At 44.6% G+C, this 21673-nt stretch overlaps 2 protein-coding genes and 1 pseudogene across 2 annotated transcripts; all 3 read right to left on the reverse strand.

Annotated features, from left to right (window-relative positions):
• Positions 1-4553: 4553 nt before the first annotated feature.
• On the reverse strand, positions 4554-6847 carry LOC125536021 (disease resistance protein RPM1-like). Its single transcript, XM_087534768.1, has 2 exons — positions 6034-6847; positions 4554-5695 (listed from the first exon to the last, which is right to left on the reverse strand). Exons 1-2 carry the CDS (start codon positions 6845-6847, stop codon positions 4554-4556), a joined length of 1956 nt encoding a protein of 651 aa, XP_087390894.1.
• Positions 6848-8981: 2134 nt separating this feature from the next.
• On the reverse strand, positions 8982-13486 carry LOC147988405 (disease resistance protein RPM1-like; annotated as a pseudogene).
• A 6840-nt stretch (positions 13487-20326) lies between these two features.
• Positions 20327-21389, reverse strand: LOC147988406 (putative glutathione S-transferase GSTU6). The gene is made up of 2 exons (XM_087539439.1): positions 20991-21389; positions 20327-20903 (listed from the first exon to the last, which is right to left on the reverse strand). Exons 1-2 carry the CDS (start codon positions 21312-21314, stop codon positions 20517-20519), a joined length of 711 nt encoding a protein of 236 aa, XP_087395565.1. The 5' UTR covers positions 21315-21389; the 3' UTR covers positions 20327-20516.
• Between the last annotated feature and the right edge of the window lie 284 nt (positions 21390-21673).

Consider the following 21673-nt stretch of genomic DNA (forward strand, 5'->3'; position numbering starts at 1 on the left):
TATTATTTTAAACTTGCTGGTGAGAAGAGGTTATTTGATATTAGCTCACTTGATGAATGGAGAACCCAAGCTTATGAAAATGCCAAGTTGTTTAAAGAAAAAGTTAAAAGATGGCATGACAAAAGGATACAAAAGCGTGAGTTTAATGTAGGTGATTATGTATTGCTATACAACTCTCGTTTAAGATTTTTTGCAGGAAAACTTCTCTCTAAATGGGAAGGCCCCTATGTCATCGAGGAGGTCTATCGTTCCGGTGCCATAAAAATCAACAACTTCGAGGGCACAAATCCGAAGGTGGTAAATGGTCAAAGAATTAAACATTATATCTCAGGTAATCCCATAAATGTTGAAACCAATATTATTGAAACCATAACCCCGGAGGAATACATAAGGGACATCGAGGAGGTCTATCGTTCCGGTGCCATAAAAATCAAAAACTTCGAGGGCACAAATCCGAAGGTGGTAAATGGTCAAAGAATTAAACATTATATCTCAGGTAATCCCATAAATTTTGAAACCAATATTATTGAAACCATAACCCCGGAGGAATACATAAGGGATACTTTTCGGAACGTTTCAGTCTCCGAAAAGGAATAGGTATGTGGTACGGTAAGTAAACCGACTCCAAAACAATTTTTAAGGCAATATTTCTCCGTTTTGGAATATTTAGAAAAATAAAAAAATGAGTAGCAGTCCGGGAAGGACACGAGGGCCCCACGAGGGTGGGGGCGCGCCCTACCCACCTGGGCGCGCCCCCTACCTCGTGAGCGCCTCGTGTGCCCTCCGGACTCCATTTTCTTGCATGATACGTATTTTGGTCGGTAAAAATTCATTATATATTCTCCCGAAGGTTTTGACTCCGGTATCACGCAAAAATCTCCTGTTCTTGTTTCGAGCTATTTTCTGTCAGGGTTTTCCAGGCTAGGCGTCATGTCGTCTCCCTCCTCCAACAATGGTGAGAATGATGCTTGGCTAATGAAGATAGATCTAAAAAGGGAAGAACCCACGAGGGTCAACCATGATGAAAGGATCAAAAAGGCCACGGAGGATCAAGCCCCAGTAGCAAAAGACACCCTTCAGATCGATCATAACCTTCTTACCCCAACTGAGATCGAAACTTTCAAGATGATTGAGCTAGCTCGTGTTCAAAACAAGTATCTCACACAAGAAAATATTTTGTTGAAGGAGCATATTGTTGCACTCAAGGGCATTATTCGCAAGCTGGGGGACCTCTTACGCTCGATGTGCGATTATCCGCCTCCACCATCTCCTCCAACAAAGAAGAATTGAGTATCTGGTTATGGGCACTCCCCTTGGCAACTGCCAAGCTTGGAGGAGGTGCCCCGGTATCGTATCACCATCACAACTCCTATCTTTACCGTTTTCTTAGTTCGATCCTATTAGTAGTATCTTGATCTAGTAGAATAAAGTTTATGGCATGATCTAGTTTTGAGTTTTGCTTTATGATCCCTCTATGTAATCGAGTCCATGAGTTATATATAATAAAGATTAGTGTTGAGTCAAGGGCTTGATTATTTTTCCATGATCTTGGGTGAATAAAAGAAAGAAGAAAAGAATAAAAGTAACAAAAAAGTTCATATTGATCTTATTGAGAGTAATGACTTCGCATAGAAAGTGTATGATGATTAAAAGTTGTTGGGAGTTGGCAGACATAGCTTTGGTCATTGTTGCAATTAATAGGAAGTAATAAGGAAAGAGAGGTTTCACATATAGATATATTATCATTGACATCTTTTATGATTGGGAGCACTCATTAAAATATGGCATGCTAAAGAGTTGATATTGGACAAGGAAGACGACGTAATGAGTTATGTCTTTCTTATATCTGAGATAAAGTATGTTGTCATGGTTCCTCTAACTTGTTGAGCTTGCCTTTCCCCCTCATGCTAGCCAAATTCTCAGCACCAAGTAGAAATACTACTTGTGCTTCCAAATATCCCTAAACCAGTTTTGCCATGAGAGTCCACCATATCTACCTATGGATTGTGTAAGATCCTTCAAGTAAGTTGTCATCGGTGCAAAGCAATAAAAATTGCTCTAAATATGTATGATTGATTGGTGTGGGAGAAATAAGCTTTATACGATCTTGTGATGTGGAAGTAATAAAAGCGACGGACTGCATAATAAAGGTTCATATCACAAGTGGCAATATAAAGTGACGTTCTTTCGCATTGAGATTTTATACATCAAACCATAAAAGCGCATGGCAACCTCTGCTTCCCTCTGCGAAGGGCCTATCCTTTATTATTATCTTCTACCTTATGCAAGAGTCATGGTGATCTTCACCTTTTCTTTTTCATTTTATCCTTTGGCAAGCTCGGCATGTTGGAAAGAACATGATATATATATATATATATATATATATATAAGTGGATGTAGGGGAGCATGAACCATTATTGTTGACAATATCCTTGAGGTAAAAGATTGTGGGGCAAAGCTATAAGCCTCTATCTTTCTCTGTGTCCGATTAAAACTCTGTAACCACAAGTATCGCGTGAGTGTTAGGAATTATGGAGGACTAAATGATAGTTGAGTATGTGGACTTGCTTTTCAGCCCTGATATAGACTATTTCTTATGTTATGATAAATTGCAATTGCTTCAATGAGTGAGATTATAGTTTGTCGGAGTCCAATAAGGTTTATGATTTATACTTTTGCATTCTGAATAGATCATCACTTGAACATAAGTAATCATATGACAAAATCTATATATGTTGCTGTTATAAGAATAATCATGATGCCTCCATGTACGTATTTTATTTTTATCGACGCTTCTACCTCTAAACATGAGGATATATTTATTGTTATCAGCTTTTTGCTTGAGGACAAGCGAGGTCTAAGCTTGGGGGAGTTGATACGTCCATTTTGCATCATGCTTTTATATCGATATTTATCGCATTATGGACTGTTATTTCACTTTATATCACAATACGTATGGCTATTCTCTCTTATTTTATAAGGTTTACATAAAGAGGGAGAATGTCGGCAGCTCGAATTCTGGTCTGGAAAAGGAGCAAATATTATAGACCTATTTTGCGCAACTCCAAAAGTCCTGAAACTCCACAAAACGTCTTAAAAGGAATAAAGAAAAATCCACGCCAAAGATGAAGGCCAGGGGGCCCACACCCTTCTCACGAGGGTGGGGGCGCCCCCCCTAGGGCGCACCCCCTACCTCGTGGGCCCCCTGGTGGCTCTCCGATGCCCATCTTCTCCTATATGAGGTCTTTCGATGAGAAAAAAATAAGTAGGAACTTTTCGGGACGAGACTCCGCCGCCACGAGGCGGAACCTTGGCGGATCCAATTTAGATCTCCGGCAGAGCTGTTCTGCCGGGGAAACTTCCCTCCCGGAGGGGGAAATCATCACCATCGTCATCACCAACGCTCCTCTCATCGGGAGAGGGCAATCTCCATCAACATCTTCACCAGCACCATCTCATCTCCAAACCCTAGTTCATCTCTTGTATCCAATTCTTGTCTCAAAGTCCGGGATTGGTGCTAGTAGGTTGCTAGTAGTGTTGATTACTCCTTGTAGTTGATGCTAGTTGGTTTAATTGGTGGAAGATCACATGTTCAGATCCTATATGCATATTATTACCCCTCTGATTATGAACATGAATATGAGTTTGTCAGTAATTACGTTCGTTCCTGAGGACAAGGGAGAAGTCTTGCTATGAGTAGTCATGTGAATTTGGTATTCGTTTGATATTTTGATAAGATGTATGTTGTCTAGCCTCTAGTGGTGTTATGTGAACGTCGACTACATAACACTTCACCATTATTTGGGCCTAGAGGAAGGCATTGGGAAGTAATAAGTAGATGATGGGTTGCTAGAGTGACAAAAGCTTAAACCCTAGTTTATGCGTTGCTTCGTAAGGGGCTGATTTGGATCCATATGTTTCATGCTATGGTTAGGTTTACCTTAATACTTTTTTTGTAGTTGCGGATGCTTGCAATAGAGGTTAATCATAAGTGGGATGCTTATTCAAGTAAGAATAGCACCCAAGCACCGGTCCATCCACATATCAAATTATCAAAGTATCGAACGCGAATCATATGAACGTGGTGAAAACTAGCTTGGCGATATTCCCATGTGTCCTCGGGAGCGCTTTTCCTATTATAAGAGTTTGTTCCGGCTTGTCCTTTGCTACAAAAGGATTGGGACACCTTGCTGCACTTTGTTTACTTTTGTTACTTATTACTCGTTACAATTTATCTATCACACAACTATCTGTTACCACTTATTTCAGTACTTGCAGAGAATACCTTGCTGAAAACCGCTTATCATTTCCTTCTGTTCCTCGTTGGGTTCGACACTCTTATTTATCGAAAGGACTACGATAGATCCCCTATACTTGTGGGTCATCAGTGATACCGGCGCACACCACTATTCCTTCTTCGAGGGTGTCGGTGGTAGCCATCCCCTACTTCCCTCCGCGTACTTGGGTAAACCCTAGTACTCGTTCGGGCAGCAGCGTCATCGGCGTCGCATCCCTTCTTGGAGGTGTTGCTTAGTACGCGGTAGATCGGAGCTTCAGGCTGTGATGGTTTGTTTTCGGAGGGCGCAGCGGTGGCGGGTCTTCCGCGCTTTGTCGAACTGCCATTGTTGGCATTTGTTTCTTCTTCTTTTTTTTGGGCTTGATGTGCTGCTCGCCCCAACAATGCGATGTGTACAATGTTGGTTGCTTAGGAATACAAAGCGGGGGAAAACCCTTTTTCGGTAACGTTGCTGCAAATTCCTTGACAACAAATCCAATGTTGACAACAAATTCGAAGAGGTTAGGATAGGCTTCAACAAATCAATATCGATATACCACCCGAATACATGGAGTCCACGGAGATGTGTTGCACCAGATCGGCTCATTTGTTTGATGTTTCCCCCCTGGATAAATATGCGACGTGCACCCTCTACAGAGGATGTCCCAGTAGCAGAGCTATCATAAACCTTACCAAAGCATTCCTCCTTGGCTTTGTTGAGGGCAAGAAGGCGTATGACATCATGCATCCGGCAGTGCTTAAGTCGTCCAGCATAATTCCTTTCCACTACCTGTAGCAGGCTTCGGTTCACAAGCTCAATCAAGTATCCCTCTGCCACTTCTTCCAGTATTTTGCTCTCCTCCTTTTCCCTTATAAATCCTGTAGCAATCCACTGCCTCATTATCGTCCTCCTCTTTAATACATAATCTTCTGGGAATAATGCACAGTGTAAGAAACAATTCTTCAAATTGTATGGAAGGTCCTCCAAGCTGATCTTTAGAATCCTATGAACATCAGGGATCACATCTTTCATCAAATGTGAATCCAAACCCCTGTACACATTCTCCCATTCAGCCAAAGTTGGGGGTTTGCTGGAGAGTAGGCGGCCAATGCATGCAATAGCAATAGGCAAGCCTCGACACTTTGCTACTAACTTCCGGGCCAATTCTTGCAACTCGAATGGGCACTCTTTGTCATCATCATTCCAAAAGGCTCCTTTGCAAAATAATAGCCAGGAGTGATGTGCTTCTAGTGGTTCCAAGTGAAGTGCAGACTCCCCAGTTGCTAACAGTGACACTTCATGCTTTCTTGATGTGATAACAAATCGGCCCGTACAATTAGATGTTGGAAAGACATTCCTTGTCTCCAACCAAACAAGCGGAGTCCAAACATCATCCAAGACCAAAATGTAATTTTTACCTTGAAGGTAGTTATGGATGGACTCTGCTAGGCCTCTCATCTCAACGTTGGCAATGTTGACTGTGATGCCTAACTCGGCGGCTATCTTCTTCAGCAGATCTTCGAGGCGGTAACTCTCCGACACAGTTACCCACGCTGCGGCGTCAAAATCCAATTTCACCATGTTGTACACATGAGCAACTAGAGTGGTTTTACCAACACCAGGCATCCCCCACACCGTGGTAACATTGATGTGATAACAAATCAGCCCGTACAATTAGATGTTGGAAAGACATTCCTTGTCTCCAACCAAACAAGCGGACTCCAAACATCATCCAAGACCAAAATGTAATTTTTACCTTGAAGGTAGTTATGGATGGACTCTGCTAGGCCTCTCATCTCAACGTTGGCAATGTTGACTGTGATGCCTAACTCGGCGGCTATCTTCTTCAGTAGATCTTTGAGGCGGTAACTCTCCGACACAGTTACCCACGCTGCGGCGTCAAAATCCAATTTCACCATGTTGTACACATGAGCAACTAGAGTGGTTTTACCAACACCAGGCATCCCCCACACCGTGGTAACATTGATGCTGCTCTGCTCCAAATCATCACCATCACCACCAGCAGCAGTCAGCCAATGTACCAACTTGTCTTTATTCTCCTCGATCCCCACAAGGTCCTCATCTTTGGTGAAGTGCAGAGCTTGACCTTGACTCGTCGATCTGGCAGCAGAAGAAGATCTGACGGTGTAATCCTTCTTCCTCCGATTGGCATCCTGCAGCTTCCCTTTGATTTTGTGGAGCTTGGTTGCCAGGCGATACCAGGTCTTGATATGCCTGAGCCGCTTCTTCAACTTGCCGGCGAACCCTCCGTGCTTGCTGTCCTCCAGCTTGTACGTGAACTCGTCGACGACGTCCTCGATCTGGAAGGCGAGGCCCCTGATCTCGTTGATGAAGATGGCGGTGGTCCTGTCGGTGTCCTTGAACCGCTCCGCCTCCTGCAGGTACGCCTGCATGCTCTCCAGCTCCGCCTTGGACCGGCGGATCTTGCCAAAGACGTCCCTGATGGCGGCGGCTTCCTTGCGTAGCAGCGACCAGCCGAAGGTCGCCGCCTCTGTCGCCAGCGCCGCGCCGAGCGTCGCCACCACCAGCCCAACAACACCCTCCGCCATGATTGTTGAGGCTTTGAGCTCAGATGTAGAGGATTCTTGCTATCGGAGGAGCAGGAATCTTGCTACTGTAACGGAGGCAGAGGACGAATGGTTTGGTAAGGTTGGCTACAATGTGTAAACTAATTTATTCTAAAACAAAATTCTGCCAAGAAGCTTAGACGCAAATGGACAAATTATTGGACGAGAACTTCAATGTTCTCAGCTAAAAATATATAAGTCTGTGTTGTATGAGAAAAAACAAAAAGAGAGGAAGTGTACAAAACAGACGGCATAATACTTAATTTTTTTGGAACACGCAAATGGACATATTGTTGGACGAGAACTCCGATGTTCTCAATTCATAGGATAGCTCACACCGGACCCCTTTTTTATCCCTGCTTCCAAATTTTATAGTTGCTGTCCACCTCAAACTTTTGGAATGTATTTTGGTAAATCCAAGAATACAAGCAAGAGGGGCACAGGCAGTGGCGGACCCACCATTGGGGCGAGCTGGGGCGGCCGCCCCGGGTTGCCGGCGGCGGAGAATCGCGGGCCCCCATCTACACATGTGCCGATCTGCGGGCTGCGGCAGCGCTGTTCTCTGTTTAAGAATTCAGAAAGCGGTGGCGCTCTTCTCTATTTCCTTTTTAGCGATCGAAGGGGTACGTCCGTACGTGAGGGAGAAAGAGACTTGGGTTAAGGACACTGTCTTGTTTCAGGATGACACTGCACTCATGTCAGTTAAGGGATTAAGAAAAAAGGCATCCAGAATTAGAACTCATTCCATACCTCATTACACGGTGAAATTCTAGAACCAGAATAAGGTTGACGGGTTAGGCATTTCTAGGCACCTAACCGCCTGCAGAACAAATTTTTACATGTAATATGAGATGGCAATCTTAGAACGTAACCGTAATTAATTTGGTCAGTGATACACTGGTATGGTGAATAGCGTTTGTGAGAGACAGCCTGCCCATCTGATATGTATTCAAATAGTATGATACTGTATACAAAACTTGATTTCAATCAATGACAGTCAAAAGGCTACAACAAGTTTTTTCTTATAACAGGAGCACAAATCAGCTACACAATTTCATCACGAAATCACTGAATACAGTTTTAGTTTACAGCAACATCATTCCAGATTGAGTTTCTAGCAGCATATGGTCATGCTCTCAATCTCTCATGAACAAAGTTCACCATGCAAAAGAAAGTAGCTAGGCAACAGAAACTACCACTAACTGGTTGGCAGACATACTCATTGCAAATCAGGATTGTGCGCTGGCAAGCACGCCGACATAGTTCCTTTTTTTTTTCTTTGGAGCTAGGAAATCATCATGCCACAAAAATCAAGATCCTGACCCACAGCTGATCTTCTTGTCTTCGATGCAAATCAGGAAACAGGTCATATAGAGAAGTAGTAACAAGAAAGAACAGCCCAGATTTTCACTGCGAAACTGATGTAACAACTGCAACACCTCTAATGTACTTGCCTCCTCCCTAGAGAGCAAAATGTGTCTCATAAAAATTGCAAAAGATTCAGTTAGTCAGCCAGTCAGGGGAGAATCTTTGCAGACGCTACTTAATAGCACAATCGACTCAGCTTATTAATTTAGGATAATTAGTATGAAAGACATACGTAGGCTAATAAGTATGGAAAAAACGAAAGCTAACCTTGTGAATAGCGATGATCACCTAGTCCTCTTCCAAAGTCCTTTATCAGTTCATCTTAATTACATCTTCATTGCATTCATCTGAATCTTTATCAGGGGAGAATTTTTGTAACTCTTATACACAAATTTTGGTAGAAATATATGTCTGAACCACTCGGCAGATTCCTCAGAAGGATTTTTCCCCTGTGATGGGACATGAGAAAAAGAGCACTTCTATTCCTTGTTGTAGAAAACAAATAGTTGTTTAGACAACTTTGTGTTCCTTTTCTCAGAAAAAACAGAGGAATTTTGCATTATGGATGAACACTCCACCAACATCGCTGGGAAGCTAACTTACATACATTCCGTCCAATTCCAATGCGACAAATAAGACCCCCCCCCCCCCCAAAAAAAAAATTCAATAACAGAGGGGTTTCATTGTAAATAATTTACAGCAACATAATTCCAGATTGGGTTTCCATAAGCATATGACCATACTCTCATGAACAGAGTTCACCATGGCTGCTGAATAGTGAGAAATAGATACTTGTAGTGCTCAATAATGATTACAAGTGCCAGCGGCAGTACACAAACTTAAAAGCTTGTGTAAGAGGGATCAGCGAAGAAGCATTACTACTCCTGAACAATCGGTCGCATACTGTGTGTATGTGTGTGTCTGTATGCAGACATGATTAAGGAAGAAGCTACTCAACTAACTGATGAGCAGAATACTCATTTCATACAGCATAATGTGGAAGAAAATGGCATACATTGTTGCGGAGCATCTCATGTTCCCCCTTCATGATTGCGCTCCACCAAGTACGCTGACTCGTAGTTCTTTTTCTTCTTTGCAGCTGAGCTTACATCCGCCTTCAAGAATTCGGCTGTGCGGCTGACCTTCTTACAACTCATCTTCGATAGAGGACAGTAAAAAAATCATAAGAGTGGTAACAAGGAGACAACAGAGCTTGCACTGCAGTGCAGAATCTGGTAATAATAGCAAATTGAGTCAGTCAGTAAAGGGAGTGAATGAATCTCTTTATCTTTACAAAAGCTACTTAACAGAGTAGTCTCGACTCAGCCTCTTAATTTAGGATAACTAGTATGAAAGATTGAAATTACACATCCCTCTAAACTAATGAACATCCACATAGTGGAAACTGCATGATCAGTAACTTGTTTCTATGATCGACCCTACCAGTTCCCTCCTATGGAGTCAGGTGACAATACTCATGAACATGCGGAAAAAGCATGTTAGATTTAGTTGACAAACTCGTAACAAATTAATATTACTTTGTAATAACATACGGCAATTTTTCGTAGAAAAAATTGTATGTGCATGCAACAAAAGAGTGAAAGAAGAAACACCAAACCCTAACCTTGGAGCAGCGACAATCACCTAATCCTTTCCCAAAGTCCTTTCTGCCTCAGTCCAACTGTAACATTCCTTATGTGGCTAATCTTCATTGCATGTTTGGTGCATTCATCAGAATCTCTCTTCTGCCGGAGTTTCTCTATCAGCTCTTCTGACGTGTCTTTCAGAATTAATTTCTCAAGGGCTGCAAGGTGTTCGATGCCATTAGGAAGAAAATTTAGCTCAGGACACTCTGTGAATGATAGCTCGATGAGGTTTTGCATCGCACCCTCCTCTATTTCAACCTGGTTGAGCTGTGCCGCAACCCATATGAATAGATACCTAAGTTTTGGAAATGACCCTGCAGTAAAATGCAACCTCTTCCCTTCAAAAGTCTTAATTAGCTCGAGAAAGCGTAGACCACATAACACGCGTAGACAGGAAAAGGTTTCCTCGTCAATATTGGAGAATGCCAGAGTCAAGCGAGTAAGGCTATTAAGGTGTGACCATGAAGAGAAAAGCTCAGGCATAAATGTTTTTTTCTAGTTGCCCTCCTAAACAAAGCCAAGAAAGGGTTGGAGGTAAATATAGCCCTTCAAACCGCAGAACCTCATTCTCAGCTGCAGCAAGAATTTCGAGATGAACAAGATGGCTCATTTTTGTGATAGCATTGCTCAAGTCAGCAGAGTGTTCGCTTCTTACTTTACACACACCGAATGTTCTTAGCTCCGTAAGAACTCTAACTTCATGCAGAAACTCTGGAGTGGCATTGACGCCCTGAAGAGCCCGTAGTCCTGCCAAGTGCTGCATGCCATTAGGCACCTTGACCCCACCTACACTTATGCCGGACGTCCACACATATAGGTGTCTTAATTTCTGAAGTTTAACAACATTGTTTGGTAAATATGTCAGCTTAGTGCCGAAAGCATCCAAGACTTCCAGATTTTGTAACCTCACCACTGCTTCAGGAAGGCTTTCGATCTCGGTATGTCTAAGACCCAAATAACGCAGATTAAACAAGTTGAATACCTCATTGGGCAGCATTCTGATACGAGTACCTTTAAGATCCAATGTCGACAGCAGATTCGAAGCAGTTAGAATAGGCTTCATAAAGTCAATATCGATATACCTCCCAAATACATGGAGTGCACGGAGATGTGTTGCACCAGATCGGCTCAGTTGTTCAAGGTTTTCTCCCTGGACCGATATGCGATGTACACCCTCTACAGAGAATGACCCAGTAGCAGAGCCATTATAAACTTTACCAAAGCATTCCTCCTTGGCTTTGTTGAGGGCAAGAAGGCGTATGACATCATGCATCCGACAGTGTTTCAGTCGTCCAGTATGATTCCTCTCCACTACCTGTAATAAGCTTCGGTTCACAAGCTCAGTCAAGTATCCCTCTGCCACTTCCTCCAATGTTCTGTTATCTTCCTTTTCCTTGATAAATCCCGCAGCAATCCACTGCCTCACTATCGTCCTCCTCTTTAATTTATGATCTTCTGGGAATAATGCGCAGTGTAAGAAACAATTCTTCAAATCATACGGAAGGTCCTCCAAGCTGACCTTTAGGATCATATGAACATCAGGGATCACGTCTTTCGCCAACTGTAAATCCAAATCCCTATGCACATTCTCCCATTCAGTAAAAGTTGGCGGTTTGCAGGAGAGTAGGCGACCAATGCATGCAATAGCAATAGGCAAGCCTTGACACTTTGTTATGAACTTCCAAGCCACACTCCGTAACTCCAATGGGCACTGTTTGTCAGCATGATTCCAAAAGGCCTCTTTGCAGAACAGCACCCAGGAGTGATGTGCTTGTAGCGGTTCCAAGTGAACTGTAGACTCCCTAGTTGCCAACAGTGACACTTCATGCTTTCTTGATGTGATAACAAATCGGCCGGTACAGTTAGAAGTTGGGAAGACATTCCTTATCTTGGACCACATGTGCACAGCCCAAACATCATCGAGGACCAAGATGTACTTTTTACCTTGAAGGTAGTTATGGATGGACTCTGCTATGCCTCTCATCTCACTGGTGGCGACATCGACTGCAATGTCAAACTCGGCAGCAATCTTCTTCAACACGTCTTCCAGATGGTAACTCTCTGACACTGTTACCCATGCCGCAGCGTCGAAATCCACTTTCACATTGTTGTACACATGAGCAACCAGAGTGGTTTTACCAACACCGGGCATCCCCCACACCGTGGTGACTTTGTTGCTGCTCTGCTCCAGACCATCGCCGCCGCCACGGCCGGTCAGCCACCGTGTCAACCTCTCCTTGTTCTCTTCGATTCCCACAAGGTCCTCATCCCTGGTGAAGTGCAGAGCCTGATTGGTAAATTTAGAGGCAGATCTGCCGATGACTGTGTAATCCTTCTTCCTCTGCTTGGCATGTTTCAGGTTGTCTTGGATTTCTTGGAGCTTGGCAGCCAGGCGGCGCCAGGTCTTGATGTGCTTGAGCCTCTTCTTCATCTTGCCTGCGAACCCACCGTGCTTGCAGTCCTCCAGCTTGTAGGTGAACTCGTCAACTACGTCCTCGATCTGGAAGGCGAGGCCCCTGATCTCGCCAATGAAGATGGTGGTGGTCCTGTCGGTGTCCTTGAACCGCTCCGCCTCTTGCAGGTAGGCCTGCATGCTCTCCAGCTCCGCCTTGGACTGGTGGATCTTACTGAAGAGGCCCCTGAGGGCGGCTGCTTCCTTACCAAGCAGCGCTCCGCCAGAGTGTGTCGCCTCTTTTGCCAGTGCAGCGCCCAGCATGACCAGCAGCTGCGCAACAACAGCCTCCGCCATGGTTGCTGAGGTTTTTCCTCAGATGACTGTTGTTGAGAGCAACTCCAACCAAGTCACCAAATCTCACTCACTGAATGAATACTCACTTGAGTACCATTATCAGAAGAAGAAACGTATAACTAACAAACACCGCCTTTATTTCTTTGATAACTCCAGCCCATTCACCAAATCTTATTGGTTACATATAACTAACTAACATATATCTTTCTCTGTCTCTGTCTCTCCCCACACACAATGTTTTCACAACTTGGCTCATTTGGCTGTGATGAAGAAAGAAGCTGCAGAATCAGTAGAAACAAACAAGAGCATCAGGGACAAACAATAGCATGAGCATCGAAGCAAGTAGAGCAGCAGCAGCAACATCAATTTCTCCTCATTATCCTTATCCTCCACTCAGCAGCGGCATGAAGCAGCAGCAGCCAAATCTGAAATCACAGGACAGGCGCACAAAGCACCGGGCTTGCAGCCCCCGCCTCCGCCAGATCCGGACTTTGCTGCTATTGCTGGCCCTCCTCTCTCACTCTCACTCTCACTGTCCTCTCCATATCCGTATCCACGCCGGGGTGGGTGGTGGCGCAGTTACGGGACGGCGCGGCGGGGAACTCCGGGCGCCCACCGGCCCGACCTGGACACAGGGCAGCGCGGCGGCGCGAGCGAGGAAGAAGGGAAGGGGAGGGGAGAAGAGAACCAACCTGTACTGTAGCTACGAGGCGACAGGGGGGTTTGGCGTGGCGCGCCGGCCGGAGGAGATGAGGGTCGGCGTGGAAGGCGGTGGCGCGCCGGCCGGAGGAGACGAGGGGGAACGAGCTTCGTCTCTCGTTAGCCTGGTCAACCAATCAATCGGTCAGGGGTAGCATCTCTACAACCGAAGTACTCCGGTGCTTTTTAGTTTACATAAATAAATTTTGTCCAAAGTCAAAGTATCTCTACTGTAAACAAATTTATAAAAAAAAAATATCGACATTCACCATGCCAAATCAACATTGTTAGATTCGAATGTACTTCCGTCAAATTTTGTAAAGTTTGAGTTAACATAAATCTAATAATATGAAGGTACTCCCTCTATCACTCGAGTGTCATTTCAATGATTTCTTCGCTGGAATTATGCGGAATTTAGTCCACAATGACCACGTAAAATTTCATCGCGTTCCCGGCGGAGGAATCTCTGGGAATCACCAATATACCGAGGACCTGACAGATCTCGGCATAAATCCGTGCAAGTTGGGGACGGGGAGTCCAGCGGCCATCTCAGACATTCTTTAGAAGATCCAACCGTTCATCTCATGTTTTGGTCCCTTGCGCACAACTTTGAAAGGCCAAAGTTTGAGATCTTTGGATTGAAGTTGTAGTCGAGTAGGATATTGGGAGGCTTAATGTCAAAGTAGAGGATGCGCTAGTTGCACCCTTGATGCAAGTACTCCATTTCTCTGGCAATGCCTAAAGCAATATCTAGCGGCTTATCCGAAACTAGAAGCTTCTAAAAATTGTTAGGGTCGTGATAGAATATGTAGTTCTCTAATGAATTGTTTGGCATGAATTCGTAAATAAGAGCCCGTCTTGTTCATTCGGAACAAAATCCCAGTAGCCGACATATAGGCAGGATGGATAAGTTTGCAGCTTTGTTGATGAATTCATGAGGCTGCTGGCAGCCAGATCGCGATTCCGCCGGCCGCAGCCAGATCGAGAGGCCGGGATGCAGGACGACGATGACCAGATCGGGAGCAATCTTGATAGGGTTGAGTTGAAGACCGAAAGGCTAGAGAAAGAAAGAAGACGAGTGGACAAGCCCCGCCGCCGCCGTCGGCGTGGTGAACGGGGAGGCAGGGAAGGTCCTTGTAAGGTCCCAGCGGTGGCGCCTCCGGAGTCGCCCTAAGTGACCCGGGAGGCAGTTCAGTCGTCGCGGGAGGCATTGTCTGACATATTCTCCCCTTGGGGATTGCGCACCCCCACGGACACGTAGACATAGATAGATAGTTTTTCTTCCTATTTGCTGCTAAGAAATCACTGCCGCCATGGAATTACATAATTGCATTTGATAACCAGATCCACAAGCCACAGCTGGTCCTCTTACATGTCGTCGTCAACCGTAGGCAGGAAAGAAAATTCCAACTTTAATTTAATGGAACGCCTTTCCATGTTGTAGTGGTTGCATAGACTTGGTGCAATTCAGTTCCGTCAAATGCCACTTGTGCGTGTGACAAGGGGCGCCGTGTGGAAATTTTAGTAACACTGACATTGCCATGTCAGTACATGGGGCAGATGCGTCTTCTGTCCCAACTCCTGATATGGTCCTGAAGCTGCTATTGTTGTTGTCCACTGCTTTGTACTACTGGACATGGCAGCCCCTGTCTCAAACTGCCTTCCTGGCCATGCAGTTGTCATTGGAGAACAAATAGAGCAATTTCAGTTAAGTTTGCAATTATTTAATTATTTATTTATTACTCTTAGATGCAAATTTTGATCAAAACAATTGTTTGAGCCAGTTCTTTGAAGAATTATCTTTTTTCTGCAATGGGAGAGTTGAGAAAAAAAACACAATTATTTCCTTTGTAGAAGGAAATATTTTTTCAGACAAAAAAGAAACTCTTTATTTGATGAACATTAAAACACGTCTAAATACATCCATTTCTCTTCCAAGTATTTCCGGACGGGGAGAATATATATCGATAACGGGAACACAACTCAGCTCGCCAATTTCATCACGATTTCACTAAATGCAGTCTTTAACTTACATACAGCAACATAATTCCAGATTGGGCATGAAGAACATGATACACATGAGCATGAAGAAAGGAAGCATGTTAATTAGCTTCACTTGACAAACACGTAATAAACTCGCATCAGCCATTACTAGCAACCAGCTGCAAGGTGAAAGACGGAAAAATGAAACCTTGGGAACAGCAACGATCACCTAATCCTTTCCCGGACTCCTTTCTGGCTCAGTACAACCGTAACATTCCTTATATGGCTAATCTTCATCACATCTTCACTGCATTCATCTGATTCTCTCTTTTGCCGGAGTTTCCCTATCAGCTCTTCTGACGTATTTACAAGAATTAATTTCTCAAGGGCTGCAAGGTGTTTGATGCCATCTGGAAGAAACCTTAGCGCACGACACTCTACGACCCACAGCTCAATGAGGTTTTGCATTGCGCCCTTCTCTATTCCAACTTGGTTGAGCTGTGATGCGCCCTGTATCCATAGATGCTTAAGTTTTGGAAACGACCCTGCATAAAATTCAACATCTTCCCTTCAAAGGCATTCGCTAGCAAAAGAGAATGTAGACCACGTAACACGCATAGACTGGAAAGGTTTCCTCATGAATATTGGAGAATGCTAGCTTCAATCGAGTGAGGCTATTAAGGTGTGACCAAGAAGAGAAAAGCTAGGCATCAATGTTTTTTCTAGCTGGCCTACTAAAGCAAGCCAATAAAAATGGTTCATTATCGGTAGCAGCACCAATTTCAAGAGGGACGAGATGGCTCTTTTTTTTTGAACGGTCAACGAGGGGGGAGAGGCTCCCCACCTGAATATATTGCTCAAAAAGCTGCCAAAGCCAAGAGTCTCCCCTTAGCTTTGGCTGATCCAGTTTATAAGGGAAACTGGGTCGAAAACCTAAACAAGCTGACCCCGTTTATGAGGGAAACCGGGCCGAAAACCGTACAAGTAACAAAGTTACAGAAGAAGAAGAAAAATTGACGCCCAGGAGATGGAACGAACTAGCTAGCATGTAGAAAGAACAACACCACGAGAGACATAAGTAGATGTGGGGTGTTGTAAGGGATCACAATACCTAGACTTTGCGAGCAACCTAACGCACCGCATTGCGTGCATACCGAGCCCCACGGCACAACTCAGGAGCATCCACAATCAACGAGTGTAAAACAGGAACCTTGACTGGGAGCCTCGCAGCGGAAGATCGGAACGATTAGCAATTTGGGGAGGCACTTTGCGCCATCAAAGAGCAAAGATGAACCAAGACATCACCGAGAGCACGACGCTCGCTGCAACACATCGGCCACTATGGGAGGGTCATGAGCAAGCATCGCGAGACACCTAACACGAGGGGGAAACAAATGGCCGCCTTGCGGTGCCGAAGGCACCGCCACCAAACCCCAAAGAACACCACCGAACAACCACCGTCGACTCCAAGTCAGTCGCTTCACCACCACCACCACTGGTCTCTCCGGCTGATCCCTATTCCAAAAATCATGCCCTCAAAAAGTGAACGACGCAATGCACCGCCATCATCCGATCCGGTAGAGCACGGATCTGAGATTTCCCTCGGAGAAGGGGACGGTAAGGGAGAGGAGTACTTCACCACAGCAGCACCTTCAAAAAGGATGCGACGCACGCGGACGCCGCTGCTGCCGGCTCCGATCATAGTCGGAGGCAGACTTTCGCCTGGCATCGTCTTCAACACACATACCAAGCCAGCTGGTCCACCGTATCCAACCCCCACCGCCTCGGGCCAGATCCAGACGGATCCAACCCATCCCACACCGGGCCTGCCAGATCCGAGCTGAGCCGAGGCCAGAAAACACACGGCATGCTCAAGTCAGCAGAGTTTTTACTTCTTAGGTTGCATACACCAAATGTTCTTAGCTCTATTAGAGCTCCAACTTCACGCAGAAACTCTGGACTAACTTTAACGAAACGAAGAGCCCACAGTCCTGCCAAGTGCCGTATGCCACTAGGCACCTTGACTCCAATTTGCAATACATCTGATGCACCATCGTTATATGCGTACAGGTATCTCAATTTCTGAAGTTTCACAACACTGTTTGGCAAATACGACACCTTAGATTTGGATGAGTAAATTGATAATATGACACACTTTTCCTTGGACTTTGATCTAAAGACACACCTTTCTTTTGGTTTGATTAGATGACACATCTTTGATTGATAGCCGGATTAAATGACACAAATTAAGTTTTTCTCTCCTTTTCTAGGTATGGGCCCCACGTCATATGTTGTTGGACGATTTTGCCCCTGGTCGTTTTACCTGCCTTGCTCGATCAAAATGTTTCGATCGTTCGCTCCTGGAAGACGAACGGAACGAAGCACGGAAGAGAGCCGCCGCGCCGCCGCTCCTGCCTTCCTCCCACCCGCGCCGCCAGTGACCAGCACCGCCCCACCGTGCCTCTTCCCCGAGTGCCGCCCGTTCCGTGCCGCCTCATGTCTGTTTCTTCTCATCCAGCAACGCTCTAGCCGTTCGGCCCTGTCGCCGCCTCGTCCATCGACTCACAGGTCACATCACATCTCTCTTTCTCTCTCTCTCTCTCCCTCTCTCTCTCTAACTGTCTCACTTGTGCAGCCAGGAAGTTGAGGCGTACAGGAACCCTAGATCATGGAGATTATTATGTAGGAGAGATAGTGGGCAAGCTTCACGTCGAGTTACTCGAGTAGAACACACTGATTGTGGTGATGGAGCCAGATGACACAGCTCCGAAAGGGTTAGTATCTTCTGAATTGGAGCATTGTGTGATTTTTTTATCGGAAGTTTATGAAAAATTAGGCCTAATCATTTATTCTATTTGAAAATTCGTGTAATCTTGTAGGGAAGAAGGTGCAGGATTGCGTGTTGTCATTTATAAACTAATTGTTAGAGTTCTTCGATCTGTAGCAAAGCTTGCTGATGGCAGCGAGCATCGAGTTGCTGAACATGATGTGGAGTTTGAGGTTAACATGAAGCATTTTATGGTTGAAAAATTGATAGAGCTCATTTGGTCAAAAATTATATGGGGGGTTGGTCAAGAGGTCCATATTTTGTGTCAAGATAAGCACTTTGAATCAGTTAAGAGAATTGATAAATATTGGAAGTTGTTGACAGCATTTCTTGAGAGATGGGAAGAAAAAGAATTGCTTGTGCTTGCTCAAGTTGTGGACATTGCAAAGGGGGTTACGACATCATCTTGCTTTGGAAATATCCCATGTAGTGATATAGTGGACAACATCATTTGCTCAAGTTCTGTTTACCAGTCAAATGCTAGCAGTGCATCATGTATCAGTGATTCCGCAACTTGTAAGTAATCAGAGATATGTGCAATCTGATGGTGAAGTTGTCATTGATTGGTCCACTTTGGAGATTACTCCTGTTGGTGATGATATAATAGCTCATATGTCTGAGGAAAACATGTGTGCGGTTCTTTGAATTGAGGATAAGGTCGATGATACTGAAGAACGAAATGAGCCAGCTCCCATTGTTGTGTGCCATGTTAGTGAGGAATTAATGGCTGAGGGAGGCATACCAGTAGATGACCAAGTTTCTGAAGACATAGAAATTTTATATAACAAAGATCATCCAAAAGTTAAAAAAAGGTTCAATCTTTCCAACAATGTTAGATTGTAGGAGGGTTGTGAGACAATGGGCAATTAATGAAGAATTCAACCTTGGACTTATAAAGCTAACAAGAGTAGGTGGATGGCACATTGTATGACCGAGGATTGTCCATGAAAAATAACATGTGTTTGATGGCTGATAAGATAAAGACCAGGGTACTAACATACCTTAATATTTATTTATTTATATCATGTTCTATTATGGTATCATCCTATTATTGTAGCTACACTGACAAATTTATCATGTACTCCCTCTATTCTCTTATACAAGTCCACTATGAAAATTACATTTTGCATCTATACAAGGCCACTAACGGTAATCGAGGCAAAAAATAATGATGTTTTTTCGTACTAGCAATTTGTTTAATACTAGCATGCATGTAGTCATAATGACAATGTGCTACTTCCTTCATATTTCTTTCTTGCATGCATGTAGGCATATTAATGATCTCGGTTAACGAAAAGAAAAGTTGGCTTCCAAAGCAGTCAATAAATTTTACCTTAATACCTGTAATATGAGTTTGTGGCCTTGTATAAGGGAATGGAGGGAGTATGCAGGTTAACCAAATAGGATCGTCGCACACATGTGTTTCAAGTAGCAAGCTAACTTCGGCAATGGCCTCACAAGACTGGTTCAGGAAAGGTCTAAGAAAATATTGAGGAAAACTCGGCTTTCCGTTGGTTCACCCCACGGGTTGGGGATACCACAATCCCTCTGACCATCCAACCACAGGTTGGTTCACCCCACGGGTATTTGTTGACCGGTTGAACCCCAGCTATGAGTACTCCTCTGAACCCACAGGTCAGAATAGTTGACCCCACTGCCATTCCCACACGTGCTCTCTCTCTCTCTCTCTCTAAACCATCAATTGAATCTACAATCTCTCTTGTCATGCTAGCCTTTTATTCCCCAATTTTTTTAATCCCCGTCAAGCTAGGAGATTTTGGGGTCGGGGGAGGATTCTTCGAGGAGCCGAGTAGGCGGCCGATGGTGACGCAATCAATAGCCACCTTCTCGGCTCCTTGAAGGAGATGGACAGGTAACACACTCAGAATAGTCATCTGGTTCACTAGAGCGAGAATGTCATGTACGGTGGAGATGACAATACACTTGGAATAGTCATCCTTCGGCTCCTTATGTCGAGATATTGTAAAACCCTTCAGAGGAGTTATATATCAAGGTGCATTTTTGTTGAATCTCAAGTTCTGAACTACCAGATCGTGAAAGTTGGTGTTGAAGGTGTTTTCTTTCACAGCTCCCTTTGTGACGCGGAGTTGGGGCACTCATAGTCATCGCCAACAAAGATAGACATGCCCTCCTTCCAAATTCCATCTCCGCTGAAGAAAAAAAAGAAATCTTGTAAAAAAAGATATATATTATAACCAATGAACATTCCAAGTTCCTTATTCCGTACAATATTGCATACATGACATTTGTGACAATGACACCAACGAGAGATAATGCATAACTCTACAACATATCTTGTTCAACAGACATAATGAGTATAATAATACAACATATATTATTCAACGGAAACCGCTTGGCTCAGTTCTTGACAGATACATTTATAGTAGCAGCAATCTGGGCCCGCCTTGTCCTTGCAAACACAACCAATTTATTGACGTCCGGCAGAGCCACCTTGGCAGCGTCCAGTGCGGTGAAGTGCTCTACCCAAGCAAGCAGAAGTGGGGTGTTCGCGGTGCCAAAGAGCTTGGTACCACATAGTTCTTCAGTTCCTTGCAGAAACGCCAACAGTCCGCCTAGTGCTATATCCACGTATCCAACGTTATCACCTCCGAAGAAGGGCTTCCCGTTGGAGCATTCCTTGAGAGCCCCCTCTAGCACATTCACCCCCACTAATATTTGCTTTATCGCTTCAGTCTTATCCTCCTCAGTGTTGGCTATGAACGCCACTTTCCACGGGATGACTAGCTGCATGCACACGCACAAATAGCATCATTGATCAACTCACCACGCATCATATGTAAAATCGATAACACAAATCAGACACTTAAGCACCTTGTGGTCAATGTAGTCTACCCAAAACCGAGCAATGGCACGCTCGTAGGGGTCAGTGGGTAGGAGGGAGGGGCCGGTGCTGCCATAGGCCTCGTCGATGTACTCAATTATGACGACCGACTCACAGATTGGCTTGCCGTTGTGGATGAGCACGGGCACCTTCTTGTGCACTGGGTTGAACGTGAGGAGGAGGTCACTCTTGCTGTTGAGGTCTTGCTCGATGTTCTCGTAGCTCAAGCCCTTGAGGTGGAGCGCGAGTTTCACCCTAGAAGCCCAGGGGCTCGCCCACGTACTCAACAGCTTCAGCTCACCTTCGCCAGCCATTTCTCCTCCGCAACGCGCTATGGGTGTGTGCTGCAGATTTGAACTTTGATTGTACTGACGATGTTTACTGTGTTTTGCTTGGTTCCTTGCTATAGTGAGAGGAGTGACTTATGTAGAGCCTGGGTGATGGAGTATGGAAGGCAAGAATGCGTCATCCATGAGGCCAGTGCTAACGTCGAGGCTAATGATCCTCCACAATCACTTAGTTTACGATATCCAGACATTGAGTGGACTTTTTGTACAATGTTTACCAAAAATAGTGGGTCGTTGCTTGCGGATCACCAGTTAACTTTCATGTCAAGCTTCTCAAGACATTAGTCATGCCTTGGAGAGGAAGGCTAGGAAGTAAACAGATTATC

The sequence above is a fragment of the Triticum urartu genome, chromosome 1A, assembly GCF_056163025.1.
Source record: "Triticum urartu cultivar PI428250 chromosome 1A, HENAU_Tu73, whole genome shotgun sequence".
Lineage (NCBI taxonomy): Eukaryota > Viridiplantae > Streptophyta > Magnoliopsida > Poales > Poaceae > Triticum > Triticum urartu.

Coding starts and splice junctions, on each gene's coding strand:
- LOC125536021 (XM_087534768.1), bottom strand. CDS start 6,847: ATGGCGGAGGGTGTTGTTGGGCTGGTGGTGGCGACGCTCGGCGCGGCG. Junction 5,696..6,033: donor CATCCATAACTACCTTCAAG/GTAAAAATTACA, acceptor ACTACCTTCAAG/GTAAAAATTACATTTTGGTC.
- LOC147988406 (XM_087539439.1), bottom strand. CDS start 21,314: ATGGCTGGCGAAGGTGAGCTGAAGCTGTTGAGTACGTGGGCGAGCCCC. Junction 20,904..20,990: donor TAGACTACATTGACCACAAG/GTGCTTAAGTGT, acceptor GTGTGCATGCAG/CTAGTCATCCCGTGGAAAGT.